The sequence below is a fragment of the Saccoglossus kowalevskii genome, chromosome 16, assembly GCF_978046115.1.
Source record: "Saccoglossus kowalevskii chromosome 16, keSacKowa6.1, whole genome shotgun sequence".
Lineage (NCBI taxonomy): Eukaryota > Metazoa > Hemichordata > Enteropneusta > Harrimaniidae > Saccoglossus > Saccoglossus kowalevskii.
In genome coordinates this window covers 27,809,893-27,828,743 of record NC_140656.1, presented here as the reverse complement: position 1 = coordinate 27,828,743, position 18,851 = coordinate 27,809,893, and the positions used below count along the sequence as shown (strand labels likewise).

Sequence of the window (18,851 nt, the reverse complement as noted above, 5' to 3'; positions counted from 1 at the left end):
ACAAAACTACGTCATTGAAAATTTGAATACAATGCTGTTTATCGACCGTTGATGCCAAAACAACACAACAGGAGATGACATCATTGTTTTCAAGTGCATTGGTGTCGTATACAGCCTGCATACAAATCCTCTGACCACGGCATATATGATATGCTATTGTGAATGATTGTATCAACTAACCAAATGATGTAGGTTGCTATTTACTTATTTGTTAATACAATTTTCATGTGTACAAATAATTGCAATTTAGGAGTTATTTCACATCTATTTCCTGCCCTATGAAATGTTCTGGCCAATTTGTTTTTGCCAAGTTGTCTAATTCGGCGACAGGATGTCAGGCTCTGTTGTGATTGTTGTTTTGATTTTACGGACTACTTTGTAATATGCCAAAATAATTCTCATATTTTTGCCTGAAAGTTGGGTTATAATTACATTTACCCAAAACTGCAGTTCAAAGAATTGTGGTAACGACAGTAATACTGTGTTGTAAATATAAAAAATAATCAGATATAAAAATAAAGATGCTTTTAGGTTTGTAGATAAAGGATATGGATGTCGGCTATGAGGTAAATAACCATGAATACAATGACCCCGTGTTATAAGCGACCGATAACAAGTTGAAAAAACCACGTGACGTAGATTAGTCAGATATAAAACCAGACACACGTAAATTTTGATATTATAGTAAATACAGTTTTGGCATGATGCATCTAAACACAGTTTTCTTCGCTTACTCTATTCTGACGATTACAGTCGTGGTAACATTGGTGAGTCTTATGTTTATTTCAAAAGAATTATTTGAACGATGTCATAATAGAAATATTAACAGGTATATTATGCGAAATCGTTTTGAAGATGAATTTCACATCATTCTGTTATAGAAACTTGTGAACCGAGTATATTTCACTCTAAGCCATCAAGGTCCATAAATTGTGATATCACATCATATAATATCTGTTAAATAAGAAATCTTGACAAATTTGTCTACACAGCATTTAAATTAGTCGTATACATGTACCAACATGTAACTGATTTACAAATATAATGATTTATTGAACTTATGTAACTCTGTTTGATGCCCCGTACACGTAGCCTGGTGGCATTAGACACGTTATGTATTTGGTCGAACTTTGATATTTAGTAAATCAAGATATACCATACAGTGTGTGGTCGATACAAATACACGGCGTGGCCGATACTCAGTTGATACAGATAAAACTTAGTGAATGTGCACAAAATATTTAGGTTCATCTAAATTAACCTATACTTCTAAATTAGTATTGGCTTGTCGATTAAGTTATATAATGATATTTTTGAATAACAGGAAACGTGTCATGTCTGTGATGTTTATAACGTCGGTACAAATACAGCGGAGATCGTGGATAGTATATCAGAGCGTATTGACATGTTATCAGATGGTAAGTCACAGTCATGCATCGATTAATGTAATAACTTTGAAAAACAAAGTTCTATTGAACTACAACCTGGCCGGACCTTATTAGCAGTGGTTATATTTTCTAGAAATCAAGCAGATGAAAGCCCAAGAATGTAATAACAGCCGAGAACACACCTGTGTCACTCGGGAAGGGTCGTCCTCCGGTCCTGACGACGACAACATGTCCGAGGTCACATGTTTAGAAGATGAGGTAATGACCGGATGTAGCAGTGTTCTGGAAGGTGGTAGACACGATTCTAGAAATGGTGAAAAAATTGTGTTCTCAGCTCATGGACGCGCCACTTGTGTGGCATACAATGGCAATGGAGGGCATGGTAAGTGATACGGACAATGTAACACACAATAATTCAGATGATTTGCATCACTTTATGTAGGCAGGAAATACACGTCATGTCAGATAAACCTATGTTTTTAGGTTGTCAAATAACGAACAATTCGTAGTGCACCCTATTCATTTGAACAATAGGCTTTAATCTACAATTAACTTGCTATATCCGTATTTAGAACTCTTGATGATCGTCTGTTTGAAATACGATTAATTGATTTGAGGAAATAACTTGCAAATGATATGTAGTTCTTTTGCGAGTAGTGTCTAACTAAAATAACTAGCTTAGAAATTATGTCTACGATTGGTTAAATATGAATTTCACTTCATTCTGTTACAGAAACTTGCGAACCAAGCATATAGACATAATATACATTACGCCACCCATTAGTCAAATTCGTTGGGTACGTGTTGTAAGCAAAGCGTCGTGGATGACATAGCAAAGCTGTTCATATATTAGATGATTGTCCGTCGTTGTATTCAAATATTATGTATTCTTCTTGAAATCTACCATCCTGATTGCTTTGGTATGATACATGTAGATTCATGTAGATACCTTGGGTCACAGTCCCTCAACACGGGATGTAACGCGGGGGAACAACATGAACAAATCTCGTGTGGAGGGACTGTGCTTAGGTGGACCTCTATCAGATTTGTTCATTTCCTGACAATATCATTCATTCTCTATTTTTAGCGAATATTGTTGTCATTGTTGGTAAAAATGATATTTTTGACTTCTTAAAAACTAGAAGTCCGATTGGTTTGGTATGTTTTATTTAGGGATCTTTGGTAGACCTTTAAGAGATTTGTTCATTTCATGGCGATACCATCATTTAAACACATTTCTATTTTAAGCGAATATTTTTGATCAAAATGGCATTTTCGACCTATTCTTGAAAACTACCAGCCCGATTGTTTTGATAGTCGAGTTGTACATCATTTTTGGTGAAGTTAGGTTGGCATATTCAAAAAGCCAGAGCCAGAACCTTTTTGTGGGTTACCTGCGTGGTGTGCATTACTGAAATTGGCTACTACCACAATACTCTTTGAGGAGGGTCGGCAAGGGACATTTTCGTAAGCTGTAATCAATTGTTTTTATTTTCGTAATAACGTAATTTAAATAAATAAAAAACGTAAATTCGTAGACACGGGCACGTTGTAAAAGGCAATCAGCTATTTTATTCGTCGTAATTTGTACAAAGATCTTATTTTTTGTAAGCGTATAAAACATTTTCCACATTAAAAGTCGTAATTCGTGCTAAATTTCCAATTTTCATTCTTAAACACAAATTATCATATATATTATAAAAATGTAAAATTTGCTTTATCTGTAAAGTGTAAAAACCTTTTTTACTGGAAATGGAACTTTCCATTTTATTTCCTGTAAACATGTAAAATGCATTTTTTATTTTCTGTAACCTGTACCAGCTCTTCCCTTTGCCCCCCCCCCACCTTAAGGACAACGGAGCCATGTCGCTTGTTTTCATTTTTGATAAAAAATAAGATTTTTCAGGAAAACTACCAGCCCGATTACTTTGATTGTGTGAACCTCTTTCATATTTGTTCATGTTGTTCTCTCACGTTACATACCGTGTTTCCCATGGGTTCGTATGTATTTCCTTCATATATCAATGACTCGACCTGTACTTGAATAATACCAAAATACGATTGTTATTTGCAGGAGTGCGGGCATTTGCACGTTGCTGTACATGGAAAGATATGACGTGCTATTACCCCAGGTCTGAAAAATCCGAAAGTCAGGACGACGATATAGCTGAAACAGTATGTGATCATTGGTTCAACGGGCGTCCTACAATTCCCACAGGTAAGTTACCGTGGTAACATATCAATCAAATGAAATAAAATAAGAAGCATGTATGGCAAGCCTTCAACTATTTGATATGTTTGATTTATTTATACCAAATATGGTTTCTTTATTACCCAGGATGCATGGCGTTTACTGCATGGACGTGTATAGATGGTGTACGCCCTGTAGGAGACCAATCAGAAGGAACTACTAGCCCCATAACAAGGAACGCGTGTCAGGCAATTAACGGCTATTGTGGTGCAGGTAAGGATATGTTCAAACCATCAAATTATTGTTGTACCCTTGTCTGAAGACATGCCATATAAATGTTTGGTGTATCTTACAGGCGTGTATTCGTACGCTGCATGTTGCAGCGCCCCTGACCTTGAATGTGGGGTCAAGTATTCCACAAGGAGTGGTACTAGTAGTTGGGACAGTGCGTCAGTGATGTGCGATGAAGGGTGGACATTAACTGGATGTAACAGTTTCACTTCATGGGTTGGTAATATTGGAGCATATATTGAGGGTAAGTTTTAACATGTATCATAATATTTACATATATTTGTATATATTCGATGCCACTAGTAAAACTCGTTCGTTGGTCGGTCATAAAATTAAAATTCGGAACATGTTATCAATGAAAATTGAAAATGTCCAATCGATGGTCGACCAGATGTATATTGGGTTATTAGTGTGTTCGCAATGATTCAGGGAAATCTGGATTAAGTGTTATTTTGGTAAATGACACTGCAGTCTGAGAAACTGTACTCGTTTTGTGTTGGTGAATAACTCATACAGGAGATGCTTAACATAATTCTTGTTTGTTCTCCCAGGTGATACTTGTAAAGCGGTGAACAGTAACAACTTTGGTGTATGGGCTGTGGCTACGTGCTGTAGAGGTACAACCCGTTAATGAGCCCTGTATTCAATCTAATAACCAGTGTTGAGTGTGTGTGTGTGTTGCGTGCTAATAATAATCAGTATTGTGACAATTCTATCTGTATCACATAACACATGTTAAAGTTACCGAATTATACCAATGTTTTACACACAATTATAACTATTATTGTCTCTTCATAAACAATAAATGACGGGAATAATGTTAATGTAAGTTGTCTATATTTTATAAGTGACACTGTTATTTTTTGTGAGCAAAAATTGAGCAATATGTGGACGATGTTCTCTTAACTTAAAGAATTGTTCTGAAAACACCTTAAAGTAATTGTTTCCCACCATGGCCAAATGCGCATTTATATTTATCAACTAAAGCAACTTTTTTCGTGGTATAAGAAGGGATCTAAAGAGATGATTTGTCAGAACTTAAATTGATCAGTTTGAGTTTCTTAGTCTGATCTTTGACATGGACCAGCCAGTTACAAAGGTTAATTTCTCACTGCCTGTGTGGAGACAGACATTTATCATTGATTGGTATCATCACGGTAGTTAATAGATTGGTCGTATCACAGCTCAAATATCTGCTCACTTCACTGCCAAATCCCACACCAGTGCCAAATCAATATCAGAATTTATGATTTCATTTGGAAATGAAAAATACCGATAATCAGCAGGATCACTCTCGGTGGAACTATAACACAGAGAGGTTTAAATCTGGTAGATTTGTTTATCTTCTCAAAGTTACTTAAAATGAACATGGCCAACAGATCAATAGAATTGTGAGATCACCAATGGAAAACTTTGTTTTCAGTAATATTTGATCAAGCGGGTGCTTCCATAATTTTGGCCAATGACAAAAAGTATATTTCAAAATTTAAATAAGAAACAAGATTTGTTTAACTACTTCCGCACAATACAGTATTAGTTTGTCTCAATTGCTGCGGTGGCTTCGTAAAGAGCCTAGTACGTCGACACTTGTGACTTCAACAAATAGAAGACTAAAGTCAAGCCTTTCACCTGTATTCACTTTCACCAGTTTTTGAGCTAAGTAGTTTCCTTGTTTCTGTGACCCTCGTGCAGTTTGTGATATTGCTGTGAACCATTAAACCGTGATTGGGCTCATTCAAACCATTATGGCATCCGCTCGCGCTCCGAAGCAATGGCAACTCACCAATAATGAAACTACTGATTCATTTGGAAACTGGAAACAGAATTTATTATATATCCTTTCACTCGAAAATAATTTCTCGGTATTTCTTGTTGATGGATTTAAATGGAGGAAGATAAATACTGCCAACCAAACCAGAGAACTACAGGACGATGGAAGCCCAATTCCCGCCGAAAAATGTCCAGCTTGAATTATTGCTCGGTCAGATAGCAAATTACTGCACAGTTATATCACGTAACTTGATCATTAAGCAATGTAATTCGCTCAATAATATTTGACAGAAAATTAGACTATGGATTACGGGGCTCATTTGTTGTAAATTCTTGATGAAATTCTCTTACAACCGGATGAAAAACGTGAAGATTTGTGTCAGCGAATGTTATGGAGATAATTTATTGACCAAAGATGGCGGCATTACACATCACAATGACTGGGCGCCAGATGATGAAGATTTGAACCCAAGCCTTAAGAACACGATTGTGTTTCTATAGAGAAGAAGAAATAGGGTGCGGAACTACGTAATAAATCTTTGGCCTTTTTGAAACCCGAAATTTCGCAAGCCATGTCATCTCTATTGGACGAATTACACAATATTGAAGATACAAAGGTGCTTTGTACAGTTATATTTAACCGGCCAATAAGAAACCAAAGTAATTCTCGTATCTGAAGTACGCTGCACGCAATAATCCATTTAAAATGTGTGTTCTTTGTAGAACAGCTAGGGCATTCCCCACAAACACTGATAGACTGTGGGCACTGGCCGGAAGCAGATAAGGGTGCTATCAGTCGTTCTCGTTTGGTCACACTAGAAATGAAGACGACTGTCAACTGTCACCGATGATATAGAATATGATATACAAGACGAGTCTGTATTTCCAAATTGATCGGCGAAAAACTCCACGGGTTAATGTAATACAGTCCCCATTTTCGAATACCTATTATCTTAGTATTCCCACCAAGTAACTTTTGATACTGGGCCACAACTAGTTTAATAAGAGCCTCATTTGCTGAAGCTGTGAATCTGCCCGCTAAACCAGCATCTCAGATGGTTCATCAGGCTGATGGAGTAACCCCACTTGATGTAATTGGAGAGGTTCATTGCCAGCTAACTAGAAATAAGCACATATACCAGCTAGGTGCATTAGTTGTGAAGCGAATTGGTGTTGAGGTTCTTTCTGGCAACCCTTTTATTGTGGACAATTATGTAGTAACCCGGTTAGCCAAATAACAGGTGGTTATTAAGGGCATCAATATCATCTACTGTGGTCCCCTACCTGATCGCACTGCTTCTATACGTCGTACTCAAGCCTGTTTACTTAGAAGTTCTACTCAACAGAAAATTTTACCAGGTGAATTTATTCAGCTTGATATTCCAGAAAAATGAAAACTAAATTCTATGCCAGCATTGGAACCTCGAATGGATAGTCAGGCCAATGAACATCTTTGATTTAGTAAAACTTATCCCCCAGAAAATCCAGTCAGTTGGTCACACCCTCGGAGTTACTAACTGAACACCTGATTCAATATTGGTAAAACGACATGATCATGTGTGCAAATTTCGCCAAATAACACCAGCTATAGAAAATACTCATGAGAATACTCCAGTAGCACAAAACTCAGCCAAACCATTTCACCCACACTAATATATCATTGGTCCCAGCTTCCTGCAGATACTAAGGGCAGATTCGGGGATTTGCATTTACAATATGATGAAGTATTCAACCCTTCAATACCTAAGTGGAAAGATTGAAGCAGTGGTAAACATGGGCCCAGTCTTACCCCCCCAACCCCCCCCCCCAAAGAAAGGGCAGACTTCCCCCATTAACACTGTCGCAGGGTTGCAATCATTTATTGGAGCATACAAAGTTCACAGTCGTGACCTTAAAGGTTGTGCAGATCTCATTGATCCTTTGGAACAGGCAACAACTGGACAACAATCAGCTAGCACAATCAACTGGACGGAGAATCTAATAAACTCATTCGAAACTGCTCAAAATGCACTCCAACATTGTCGAGAGATTACAGTACCTGATTCAAATGAGCAATTGTGGATAATCACAAATGCATCCAGGAAAAACAAAGGAATTGCTGCTACATTGTACTTCTCTCAACAAAATGGCAAATTACATCTATCAGGCTTCTTTAATGCTAAATTGATGAAACATCAAATAGCATGGTTGCCATGTGAAGTGTAATCCTTGTGCATAGGGGCAACAGTAAAGCACTTATATAATACAATCTAAACATAAAACCTCGCTTTTGACTAATAGTCGACCTTGTGTCCAGGCTTACAACAAATTGAGACGGGGTGAGTTCTCTGCTAGTTGCAGAGTTACTACATTATTGTCCACATTGAGCTGTTACATGATAGATGTTATAGTATAGCAGAAGTTTCAAATGTACCTTCAGATGTTTGGACCGATCTTGTCAAATTTGTAAGTTTGTTGAGTTGGAGAGTTGCGTGGTTACTAATCTGAGTGTAAGTGACGTTATTAAGGGGTCATTCACACCTTATCCAAGGCACTAGACCCTCAAAGAAATTGGTTTAATTTGAAGACGAAAAACGTTACAAGGGGGATGTCACTATAGCTAATGACCTACTTCTTATAGTGAGAGATACTCAACCTTTCCAGCCAACCAGAGAACGTATTGTTGTACTGAGGAGTGTCATTGACGGCTTGCTCAATGACCACACAGCAAGACCACACTCTATTTGATTCATGTGGAAACCCAGATGGTGTACCTGAAATGTGCCTATAAATAGGCTTGACTGAGGACAGTTGGGGTCCATCATTTCAACTTAGTATCCTGTGTGTTTCTGCTACGATATTGTGAGACAAGTGATACAGGCTACACTCATCATTCTGTGAGACTTGTATGAACTGTTCTGCGATCTCCTGCTATCAGTGGTGCCCTCAAGAATAACAGCGTTCCTCTGCAAGCAAGACTCCTGTATTTTTTCATCGTTGTGTTGCAGAAGCCATTGACTGCCATTCATTTCTACATTCTAAAGCTGTGAGTTATCACCAATTCACACTTCCCTAGGCAATCTCCTATTTTAGTGAATTTACTAATTGTATTTGTCTGTGCTCTGTTTCTTGTACTTATTTTGAGAGGTATTAAAGTCAGGGGCTTTAACTTGATATTTTGGTGTATGTGTATATCGTTTCAAGTACTATTGTCTTGTCTACCCCATTCTAGCAGTGGAAGAACCCCCTGTCCAGTGTGAGTTCTGTGGATGGCCCTCTCAATAGCAATAAGCAGGCCTTACACTGTGACACATATAGACTCTGGCCCGGGCTTGGTTGCCATAACCAATGACCCAACATTCAAACGACTAGGCATACGTTCATAGGTTGGAAATGTTAAAATTGTTAATAAGAATTCAGTGTGTCACACGCAACGTAATATTACCGTAATTGGTATAGTACAGGTGTGATGGTTCAAATACCAAAATGGCAACAGTAACAGAAAGACTTCCCTGGCGGCGATGATAACATACGAACACAGAGCCAACTGATGAGGTTTCAACTGGTACTGGTATTATTATACTCTGCAAACATCAAGTACAATAACGCGGTAAAACTCCACTACTCCAATAACTAGATACTTAAACTCCAATACAATGCAACGAGATCTCCGATCTGAACTCAGTGCTGAACAACTCCCCTATATATACCCCACTGTCTATAAATAGACCATTACATCAGCATACATAATGAGTCTGGAACTTACTACAAATTTCTAGAATGTTCCATTACCTTCTACAGTGTTCTACTACCTATTCAACCAGTAAATAAGTCGTATGCGACACAGTGGCAGAGTATGCTATCAAAAAACTAGGCCTTGAATGCCTCAAAATAACCCTGAAGAAGGGCCCTTATCCATTACTACTTTAGCAATGGTGACTGGTAATATAAATACCGGAATAAGGAGAGGAGGCTTATCGAAACGTGAGATATGGATACAGAGACCAGTTCAGGTCCTAGTGCAAAATCAAAAGCGCATGGCAAGTCAAAATCTATTACAGGAGATATACGTCTTGGTGAACTGGTATACCTTTATGATGTCTGATGACCATTGTCAAATTAGAAAGTTCGTGAAATCCAAGTTTCGTGCTAAAATATATGATGTTAGACTTAATGATTGCTACCCAATTAAGCCTACTGTGCTACATCAGCCTTTCTCCGACCATGTCAGATGTCTAAATGAAGTTGAAGACTCATATTCGGATATTGATACATACTTGCTTACTAATCTGGCTACCCCAACCTTATTTCGAGCCTCGTCAGAAAGACGTGACAATAATGAAGAGACAACTACTGGTATTATGCCACGCCGATCTTCCAGAGTTAGAAAGCCACCTGGATGGCAACTAAGTGGAAATCGGGTAATGGAATAAATTCAAGGCTATACTAATGCCTATATAGAATGCGAGTCTAGCGCCACCCGTATATTTATATATAGGTCCTACGTCCGCGCAATACAGCATTGGTTTGTCTTATTTGTCGATTGAACAATTCTGTGAATAACATCAATTCAAACCCTAGATAAAATGTGGAGACTGCAGGTGAGGAGGACTGTGTGTGTATGTAGTTGTTGTTGTTGTTGTTGTTGTTGTTGTTGTTGTTGTTGTTGTTGTTGTTGTTGTTCGCCTACTGAAATTGTGACAGCTGTACCATATACCCAAGATCTACATAATGACCATTGCCAACTTATGAATATACAAATTCAACAAACTGGTAATGGGAGTTTCGTTTGAGAATTGGTCGATTTACTGGCACAGACCCTGCATTTTGACAACCATTTCAAATTATTTGATTCAATTATATTTCCTGTTCTGTGTTACGAAGCTGAGATTTGGGGATTCCAATGGCATGCTACGACCAAATCGAAAAGGTACATAGGAATTGGTTTAGGAGGCTACTTGGAATGCCTCAATGTACTGCATAAAATATAGTTGGAGAATGTGGACGTTGTACTTGTTTTGCCTCAAGAAGTAGAAAGCAATGACGTTTTTCTTTCTGAATTTGTACAGCGAGTCTCTAGCACACAGAAAAAGCAAATGCCTAAATTACGTAATTAAATTGAGTTCAAGAGTGCCTTACAACCAGAGAAATATTTATGTTTAAATTGCAGTCTGCAACTGTGGGGTTTTCCCCCTTAAAATTTTTTTAGTCTCTAACATGAAATTCTAAATTGATTTTTTAGACCGTCAAAGCAAGTAATATAATCTAATATACTTAAAATACCATCAATGTCCACAAAATAGTGGTTGACCTCTTGAGTTCACTGATCATTTCCCAGTCCTTCTGCAATTTCAGTTTATGATCTCTTTGTCAAACAACAACTTTTTGTGAATCGAATAATTGCTGCGTGTTGAAAAGTACTTTAGTTTTGTTCTTATTTCCCTTGAATTGATCATTCATTCAGATTGATGAGTAGATTCAACCAATAACGGAATAAATTTTGTGAAAATTTAGTATATTTGTTATTATTTACTGATTATTTCTTGGGCCTCCTGTTCTGAAAACAGATCCCATCCTAGACCCGTAAACCTGATGTTGAACCAAAAGGCAAGCAAATCTATGTCCCCATTTTATATCAAACAGCTAAAAATTACTACCAAATCACTATTTGGTATATGGGGTTTTACTTCCCGGACGCACGCCACTACCAAACTGAAAGGCCAGTGACTCCCCGGGGTTGTAATGGTCAACATTTCCCTAGATTTTCAATCCAAAAAACGACAATGGCGACAGGTACGAAACTACAGTGCCTGTGATTTCCTGCAATCGTATGTGTGTTACAGTACAAGAAACGATCAGCGGTACATTACTCTGGTGTGATACAACATCTGGCTGCCACCAGGGTCAGACCACAGGTACTTTTGACCGGATTCAACACAAAGAATTTCGCTGATTCTGTTCTAAACATTTTGGATTTCGGCATTCCCATGGTGTATACTTCGAAGGAAAGGGCGTGTAATAATAAGTTTATTACGAGAATACCTCAAAGTATGCACTCAGACAGTGCACCGCGCATCGACCTCCGCTGTGCGTCGGTCGATATATATTCCATATGTACTGTCTTCGTGCATACTTTAAAGTATCCTCGTAATAACCTCATAATAATGCCAATGAACAAATGAGCTTGTTTGATAACAGCAGCTCGCCTCTACTCGTACATACATATAATATACTGCTTAGTCGGACCACCTGCCAGAATGTAGGAACACAGAAAATCTCAGATTCCAACGCAAACTCCCAAGTCTAAAATGAAATCTCTGTTGACAAGAATGTATTTGGCAGAAGTAATGCTAAAAGGATATGTAGGAAATATTCCAAGCGACGGGTTAGTTGATCACGCGGCGGGTATGATAGACAATTATACAAAATAAAGATATAGTGGATACAAACGTATAGCAAGGCGGATCACATGAACGGAAACCATATAAGAACGTACCAATTCCATTGCCCAATGCAAACAACCAGGACAAAAATAATAGCTGTACTGGTACGGTGAATGTAATAACTGCAAACAAGGCGGACAGAATATTGGGAATATTGAATTAGGCTACTTATGCAAATCCCCGTGGTGGAAGCAATCTTTATGTTAGCGACGATACCGGTGTGCAGTCAACGTGTAATATGACCTTGTCATTCGATATAAATGTCCTACAAGTACAAGACAAAGCTTATAAACGAAACACATAGGAGAATGTAAAACCACAAGGAAAGCCTACACCTTCGTCCAGGACAACGACTAGGGGCATACCGTTTTAATATTCAGGACTGGACTGGATATTCAACATTAAAAAAACAGTTGGGACTAAATAAGAGTGTCGATCTTGGCGATAAAGATGAGCATAAAGTGACATATTCAAATATATCAGTATGACAATTGAAATATAATAACAATATTAGTGTGTGATTGTAATAATGTCGTACATACGTGACAATGGTGTTTAATCGTCCTCACTTGAACAATATACTACTTGAATTTTTTCTGTGTTCATACCATGCCAAGTTGTTGATCTATCTACTTCGATGTAATTAGTCACTGCGTTAAAACACATATGTATATACGAATACTAATGTGAGTGAGATAATTGTTAGTATATTGTCCAGGTATATATCGATATCCAGACATGGTATTACCCGACCCACATGACCTCAATATATACTGACTGAAATCCCGTAGGTTTCTCAAAGTGTCTCAGTGACCTATGGTTGCTATGGCGGCTTGTTATGACACGCTAATACCAGGTGAGCACATACTAATATGTTACAGTTTATTTGTTGCCATGACATTTAAAAATGACCACTGCAAAGGATGACTAATAATATAAAGTTTAGTTTTAATTATGGCTGCTCGGTATTGCTAATGAATCATGGGGGTCGGCATTTATGGTTTACGAGCGACAAGTAATTTTATTTCAACAGCGTTTAGTACCATTACACACTTTTGATGTCTACAAACAACACACTTGGATGGACGCCATTTACGTGTCCACCGTGAATAACCATTGTCGCAATGGCACGCCCACTTGCTGTAATAAATATTCATATGCAACCATTAGACTGAACGTAGTTCAATATTGGCGCACGGTGATGCAAATGGCGTGCGAGACACGTAATGTAGGTAGCCAATAACGATGTATTGAAAAAAATGAACATTTGTAATACTAGTATTTCATTATGGGTTCGCGTGTTCGTGTCACCAATATTAAGTTTACTTTTTGAATAAAGTCTTCGCAAAACACATTTCAACAGTCATCTCTATTTTATTGTTCATATTTACTTTATGTTTGTCCGAATTACTCAATACTTTAATTACGTCATTTGAAAACAATATAGTAATGACTTTATTTGAATGAACAGTTCTTTAACGTCTAAATCTGTAGTATCACATACCGTTGTCTGCTGCTGTTTCGACAGTGGCGATTCATGTGCAAGCCTGTTTACGTTATTGTTCGGAAATTTTCGGGATTTTTGTCACGGTAAATCGTTTTTGAACTTCGACGACATACTAGTATGTATAATTTGCATATAAGTGGCAAATTTGCATTTTACATTAAACTCAAAAACACTCTATTATAATATTGATTAGTGCAATTTACACATGAATATTATTCCATAAACAAAATAGACTAATATACGCTCGTTCCGAAAAAGTATTATGATTACGAATAAACGAACTATTAATGTCCACGACATTCGCTGTAGTATTACGTAACACGTACAGAATATAACCAATCAACACACATAGTGACGTCAGTGTTTCGAAACGTGACATCGTGAAGTATCCTCACAGTAGAATTTGAATTCAACATGATCCATTATGTATCAAGAACCCTTCTCGGCGCAACAGGTGAGTCACACATTACCATGGCGACAAGGCTCCGTCATTTGGCCTTGGTCAAGCGCATGCTGGAACTCAATTTACGGAAGGGATTGTTGGTTGGATGAACCAGTTTGTCTTTGATTAGTAAATTTATGACGGGGATTTTCTTACGAAGAGAAAGTTGGTTGGAAGAACTCGGAACCTGTCTTTGACTAGTTTGACTCGTTTGTTTATGCGCGACACCCGTAACTGTGATCAAATTATATTCATAGCGACGGAGTACACAAACTATATCCATAGCGACGGGGTACACAAGCTAATTTAAGGTAGCAACAAGGGGAAAACGAATTGAAAATTGATCAGCGATTCAGACATTCTCTAAACGTCACTACGTGTTCAAGTTATACATCATTTGGAATACTATGCATACTATGCATACACACAGCAGTGCATGCCGTATCAATGTTTGTCTATGGGGTTATCTGAATCTCAATTGTTGACTATATTTTAATTCTTTTAGTCACGCGAAAGACTTGTTGGTTGGAAAATAGCTTTTCATATGACTTTGTTTTCTAATACGACCAAATAACTGCAGACATGTTCCCGGCCATTTATTGGACAGGTTGATAGGCTGTAATTAGAAAAATGAACTAAAGTGTGGATAAAATAAAACTAAGGGTTCTTGTACATTGTCATAAAAATATATCCCAGGATTAATGTGGAGTCTGAAATCTCGCAAAGCGTGAAACACCTTTAAATGTCTTCGACTTATACTTAGTAATGTTTGAAGAATGTCTGAAAGACTTGTCAAGTTTTCTCCGTAGCTACATCATCATACAGTAAATGCAGCAAATTTCTTCAAAATTATCTGTATTTTATAGTAAACTAATCTTATTGTTAAACTTGTCTGAATGTTACCCTGGTTACTGGTAATAAAACCATTGAATCCGTTTACGTGACGAAACAATGTGATTAACGAGGTGTGACACATTTAACAATCACGTTTACAATTTGACAGCAATAGAACGTAAATGTGTGTAATCGATAACAGACAATATGATGATTCAATCTCGCAACGTCATTAAAGGGCGGTGGCCGTCGCTCCACCCATGTGCTACATCTGTGTTGATAAACATTCCCACTACCCAATCTGCTATACCAACGGAAGGCACGAATACAAGTTTTCACAGAGAGCGCGATGTGCACGAAATACCGACTTAGGAACGGTGAATTTGGGGTCAGGTCAAATAACATTGATGTTGATCCTCTATCTCGACATGCAATCTGATTCCGGAAGTTTGTTTTCAATACTGCACAGTCACCTGTAGAGAAAAATAATACTTAGTATTATAATAAAAAGATTCGCTTACGTTAGTGAGTCCATTTCTAATGTCAAAAGGAGAGTCATTCACTATGAGCGTGACTTTTGTTCATCTTTCAATACAATATTAGATTTTACTATAGTACATATATCATTGAATATAATCACTAAATAATGTATTTTTGTTCATGTTATGTGTAGGCCGCCTTGCTGTCAGACGAACAGCACATCAACTCTTGACGACACGTGGAGCGCCCTCACCAGTTGAAGTTAAAAAGAACGCCAATGCCATGTTATTGGGGAGCGCGAGCTGTGCAGCACTTATGTGGTCAATAGTAAGTGATCTACATTATATATGTAGTATTGAAATTCACTTGATTGACAGAAAGCTAGTAGAGCGTTATTGTCACCTCCATGCCATTATTATCTCGTAGGCAACTGACACATATATTCATTAAGGATATACATGTATTCATTAAGGTAGAAGCCTACTCATAAATTTTAGAAACTTGGTCATAAATCGTATGACAATGTCATTGGTCTATTATGTGAAATATGGGGTTATTGTCTCATGGTGTCATGAACTTGCATTCATTTTTGTGTTACAGTGAATTATTTTGAAAAACTTGTCCTAATATGTTTTAAAAAAATCGCTATTTTAGTACAATTCCATAGTACACAATATTAAAGACATACTAAGTATTGCATTTGTTGACACTTTTAAAATCCAGATTTTTAGAATAATTGAGGATAACAAAAAGTATTCCATCTGTCACAATATATGATTTGTTTACCAGCCCACAATTTGAGACATAATATCTCTATCAAACGAATCTAAAGTATAAGCGTTATTATAATACTACCACTATCCACTAAAGCTGGATACAACTATCATTTTCTCAAAAATAAGGCTGGTAACCCCAAACTTTTTAAAGTAAATCTTATTATAATACCCGAGAGTACAATTTATTGCAAAATGAATAAATTGAGGGTATTTGCATTCATGAGTAGGCTTCTACCTTAGATTTTGTTACAACTCTGGGTTATCACACACAATACATACATACATACGTTTACCTTACTGAAATATATGGGTGGCTTGTGAGATCTTCTAAAAACAAAACACCTAGGATTTTCCAATTTTGAGAAGATTCGCTGGGAACACTACATTCATAGTCCAAGAATGTATACATGTACCTCTAAAACGCGTTTATTTTTTTAATTTCAGATTTTTCTCCAAATGTTTAAACCGCACGGTGTGCATGACTGAATATGACCTCTTTCGGGATAGCATGTTCCAATGTTAACAATGCTAAACTAATAACCCTTCAAGACGAGAATGATGTAACTGTCCCACGTTGTAAACATTACGTACGTCAACATTGGCTCAAAAATTATTATACTCACTATACTGCAATGCGCGACAACATGTGACGTCATCGTCTCACAGGGCCCCTTAACTCATGTTCTGATAATTGCATGACTTAATAAGTGATAATGACATTGTTTACTTTTAGGTCGTATCGTCGAAGAGCTTCAATTTGAACCTTGAACCCAAGAGAATACATGAAAGCAAATGACCGACTTCGAAGTGTATCTATGGATATCTGCGGATTTGTATAATTATATTCACGATGTTGTATCTCAAGTCATAGAAATAAACAAACTTGTATGTCAATTATGTGAGATTGTTTAACTGAGTCTAAACATGTCGTTATTTCAATTACACACAAACAAACAAACAAACGAACAAACAAACAAACACACAAGGTTGAAAGGCCTACTCATGCATAGAAACAAAGCAGAATGTGCACTGAATTGTACTCCCGACCAGTAAATGATGGATTATCAGTCTACTTTTGAAATGTAAAACAATGTTACCATTGGTACCCATGATAGGGATATGATGCACGATGACGTAAGGTGATGGCATTATATTACCTACCTCATGAATCTCAAAAAAAATATTATTATAATAACCAATAAGATAATTTGTTGCAAAATTGATTAATTCGTGAGTGGGACTTTTTATCTTAAGTGTAGTATGTATTGTACAACGAAGTACCTAAATGAAATACTCATGCAAGATATCTTTTAAAAAGGACTACAAAGTTAATTCTAGTTTATCGGTCCTAGCAGTTTTCAAGTTCTCAATTTGTGTAGAATACGTATGTATTCGTACGTCCTATGAACACTATACGCCATTTGCATAATTAAACCGTTTTCGAGTGGTTATCGACACTATATGAAATTTAACTTTGAAATTGTCTGCCGCTTGTGAAATTCCTTCGTTTTCATGCAGAAAAATACAGCATTTTAGAAATTATATTTATCATTATTGTCCGTACATAGGCTGTTGAACTCACTACATTGTAATTTCATTCAGCTTCAGTCCTAGTTTCAGTCCTAATTCAAGACAAATAAATGGAAAAATATAGAGAATAAATTATATGGCGAATTACCTTTTATCTGTAATATTCTTATATTACAGAAAAAAAGAACAAGTAAGAACAAATTGATTCATCATATTATCAACATTATAATATTAATAATTTTATTAACACTTACACATTCCCTGGAGGGATTGGCAATGGTTACAAGTGTTAAGAAAGAATAAAAGGTTAAAAAATTTAATAAATAAAATAAAATAAAACAGAGAAAAAAATATTAAGACCAAATTTTTATACTATAAAAAATAGAAAACAAATTGCAAAACTTAAACTTGTCTCTGGGGTCTGTCTTATTTTAAAACAATTTGTAGGTACCTTACAGGGAGTGTTAGACCACTGTTGTTTAGCAAGGCTATATCTATTGTGTCTTTGATGGCAAATTTTTGAAATTTTGGTTTGACATGATGTCATCGCGGAATTTCCATTTTAAATCACGTGATTATAAATAGTTATTTGGATATTATAACCTTACAACTGTTTGCTTACTCAAGACCTGCGGTATCTCTGGGTTTAAAATAACGCATGGAGTACCGTAGCATGTATTAGTACTGTGTCGACCAATTATAACAATGAAGAGTTCACCCCGTGGTCGAAGGCACTGGCGCGGCCTCAACCGTGAATACCGTTTGGATACAATATGATGAAAGCGCACATGCCAGTGACGGTAACACAGATATTTATGTGAAATAATCATCACAGTATCCAACGTACCCCATCTTCCCTGTGTTGTTTTAGCTTTGTTTTTTCAAGGAAATCAACTCATTAAAATTAAAGCTTTGGTCGGCGATGCATCTTAATTCAGTGTTTCAATTTGATTTGATATTTCACCGTGACTTTACGGCACTGAAACTGCAAATGAGAGTAACCTAACTGTGCCGGTGGCATGTTTAGCTTGTTGTCAGTGACAATGAACAAACCACAAATACGTTCAACAACAGTGTAGATAGCATTGGTGAGAATCTCTTTTCCGATCATGCGAATAAACACTAGTACTTTGGACCCAGGCAGCCATATTCCGCCATGGACAGGTTCCCGGAAGTGGATCCCAAATGCGACTTTTTAGCAACAATGTAGTATATTTCAA

The 18,851-nt window shown here is 36.9% G+C and overlaps 1 protein-coding gene and 1 long non-coding RNA gene across 2 annotated transcripts; both read left to right on the top strand.

Moving 5' to 3' along the window:
• Nucleotides 1-686: 686 nt before the first annotated feature.
• On the top strand, nucleotides 687-4,694 carry LOC100378780 (proprotein convertase subtilisin/kexin type 9-like). The gene is made up of 7 exons (XM_002739047.4): nucleotides 687-767; nucleotides 1,325-1,418; nucleotides 1,522-1,770; nucleotides 3,463-3,606; nucleotides 3,727-3,852; nucleotides 3,935-4,114; nucleotides 4,422-4,694. Exons 1-7 carry the CDS (start codon nucleotides 702-704, stop codon nucleotides 4,499-4,501), a joined length of 939 nt encoding a protein of 312 aa, XP_002739093.3. The 5' UTR covers nucleotides 687-701; the 3' UTR covers nucleotides 4,502-4,694.
• A 9,230-nt stretch (nucleotides 4,695-13,924) lies between these two features.
• LOC144360009 (uncharacterized) lies at nucleotides 13,925-17,013 on the top strand. Its single transcript, XR_013422127.2, has 3 exons — nucleotides 13,925-14,023; nucleotides 15,519-15,652; nucleotides 16,835-17,013. It is a non-coding gene; the product is annotated as an uncharacterized LOC144360009 (long non-coding RNA).
• Nucleotides 17,014-18,851: the final 1,838 nt, after the last annotated feature.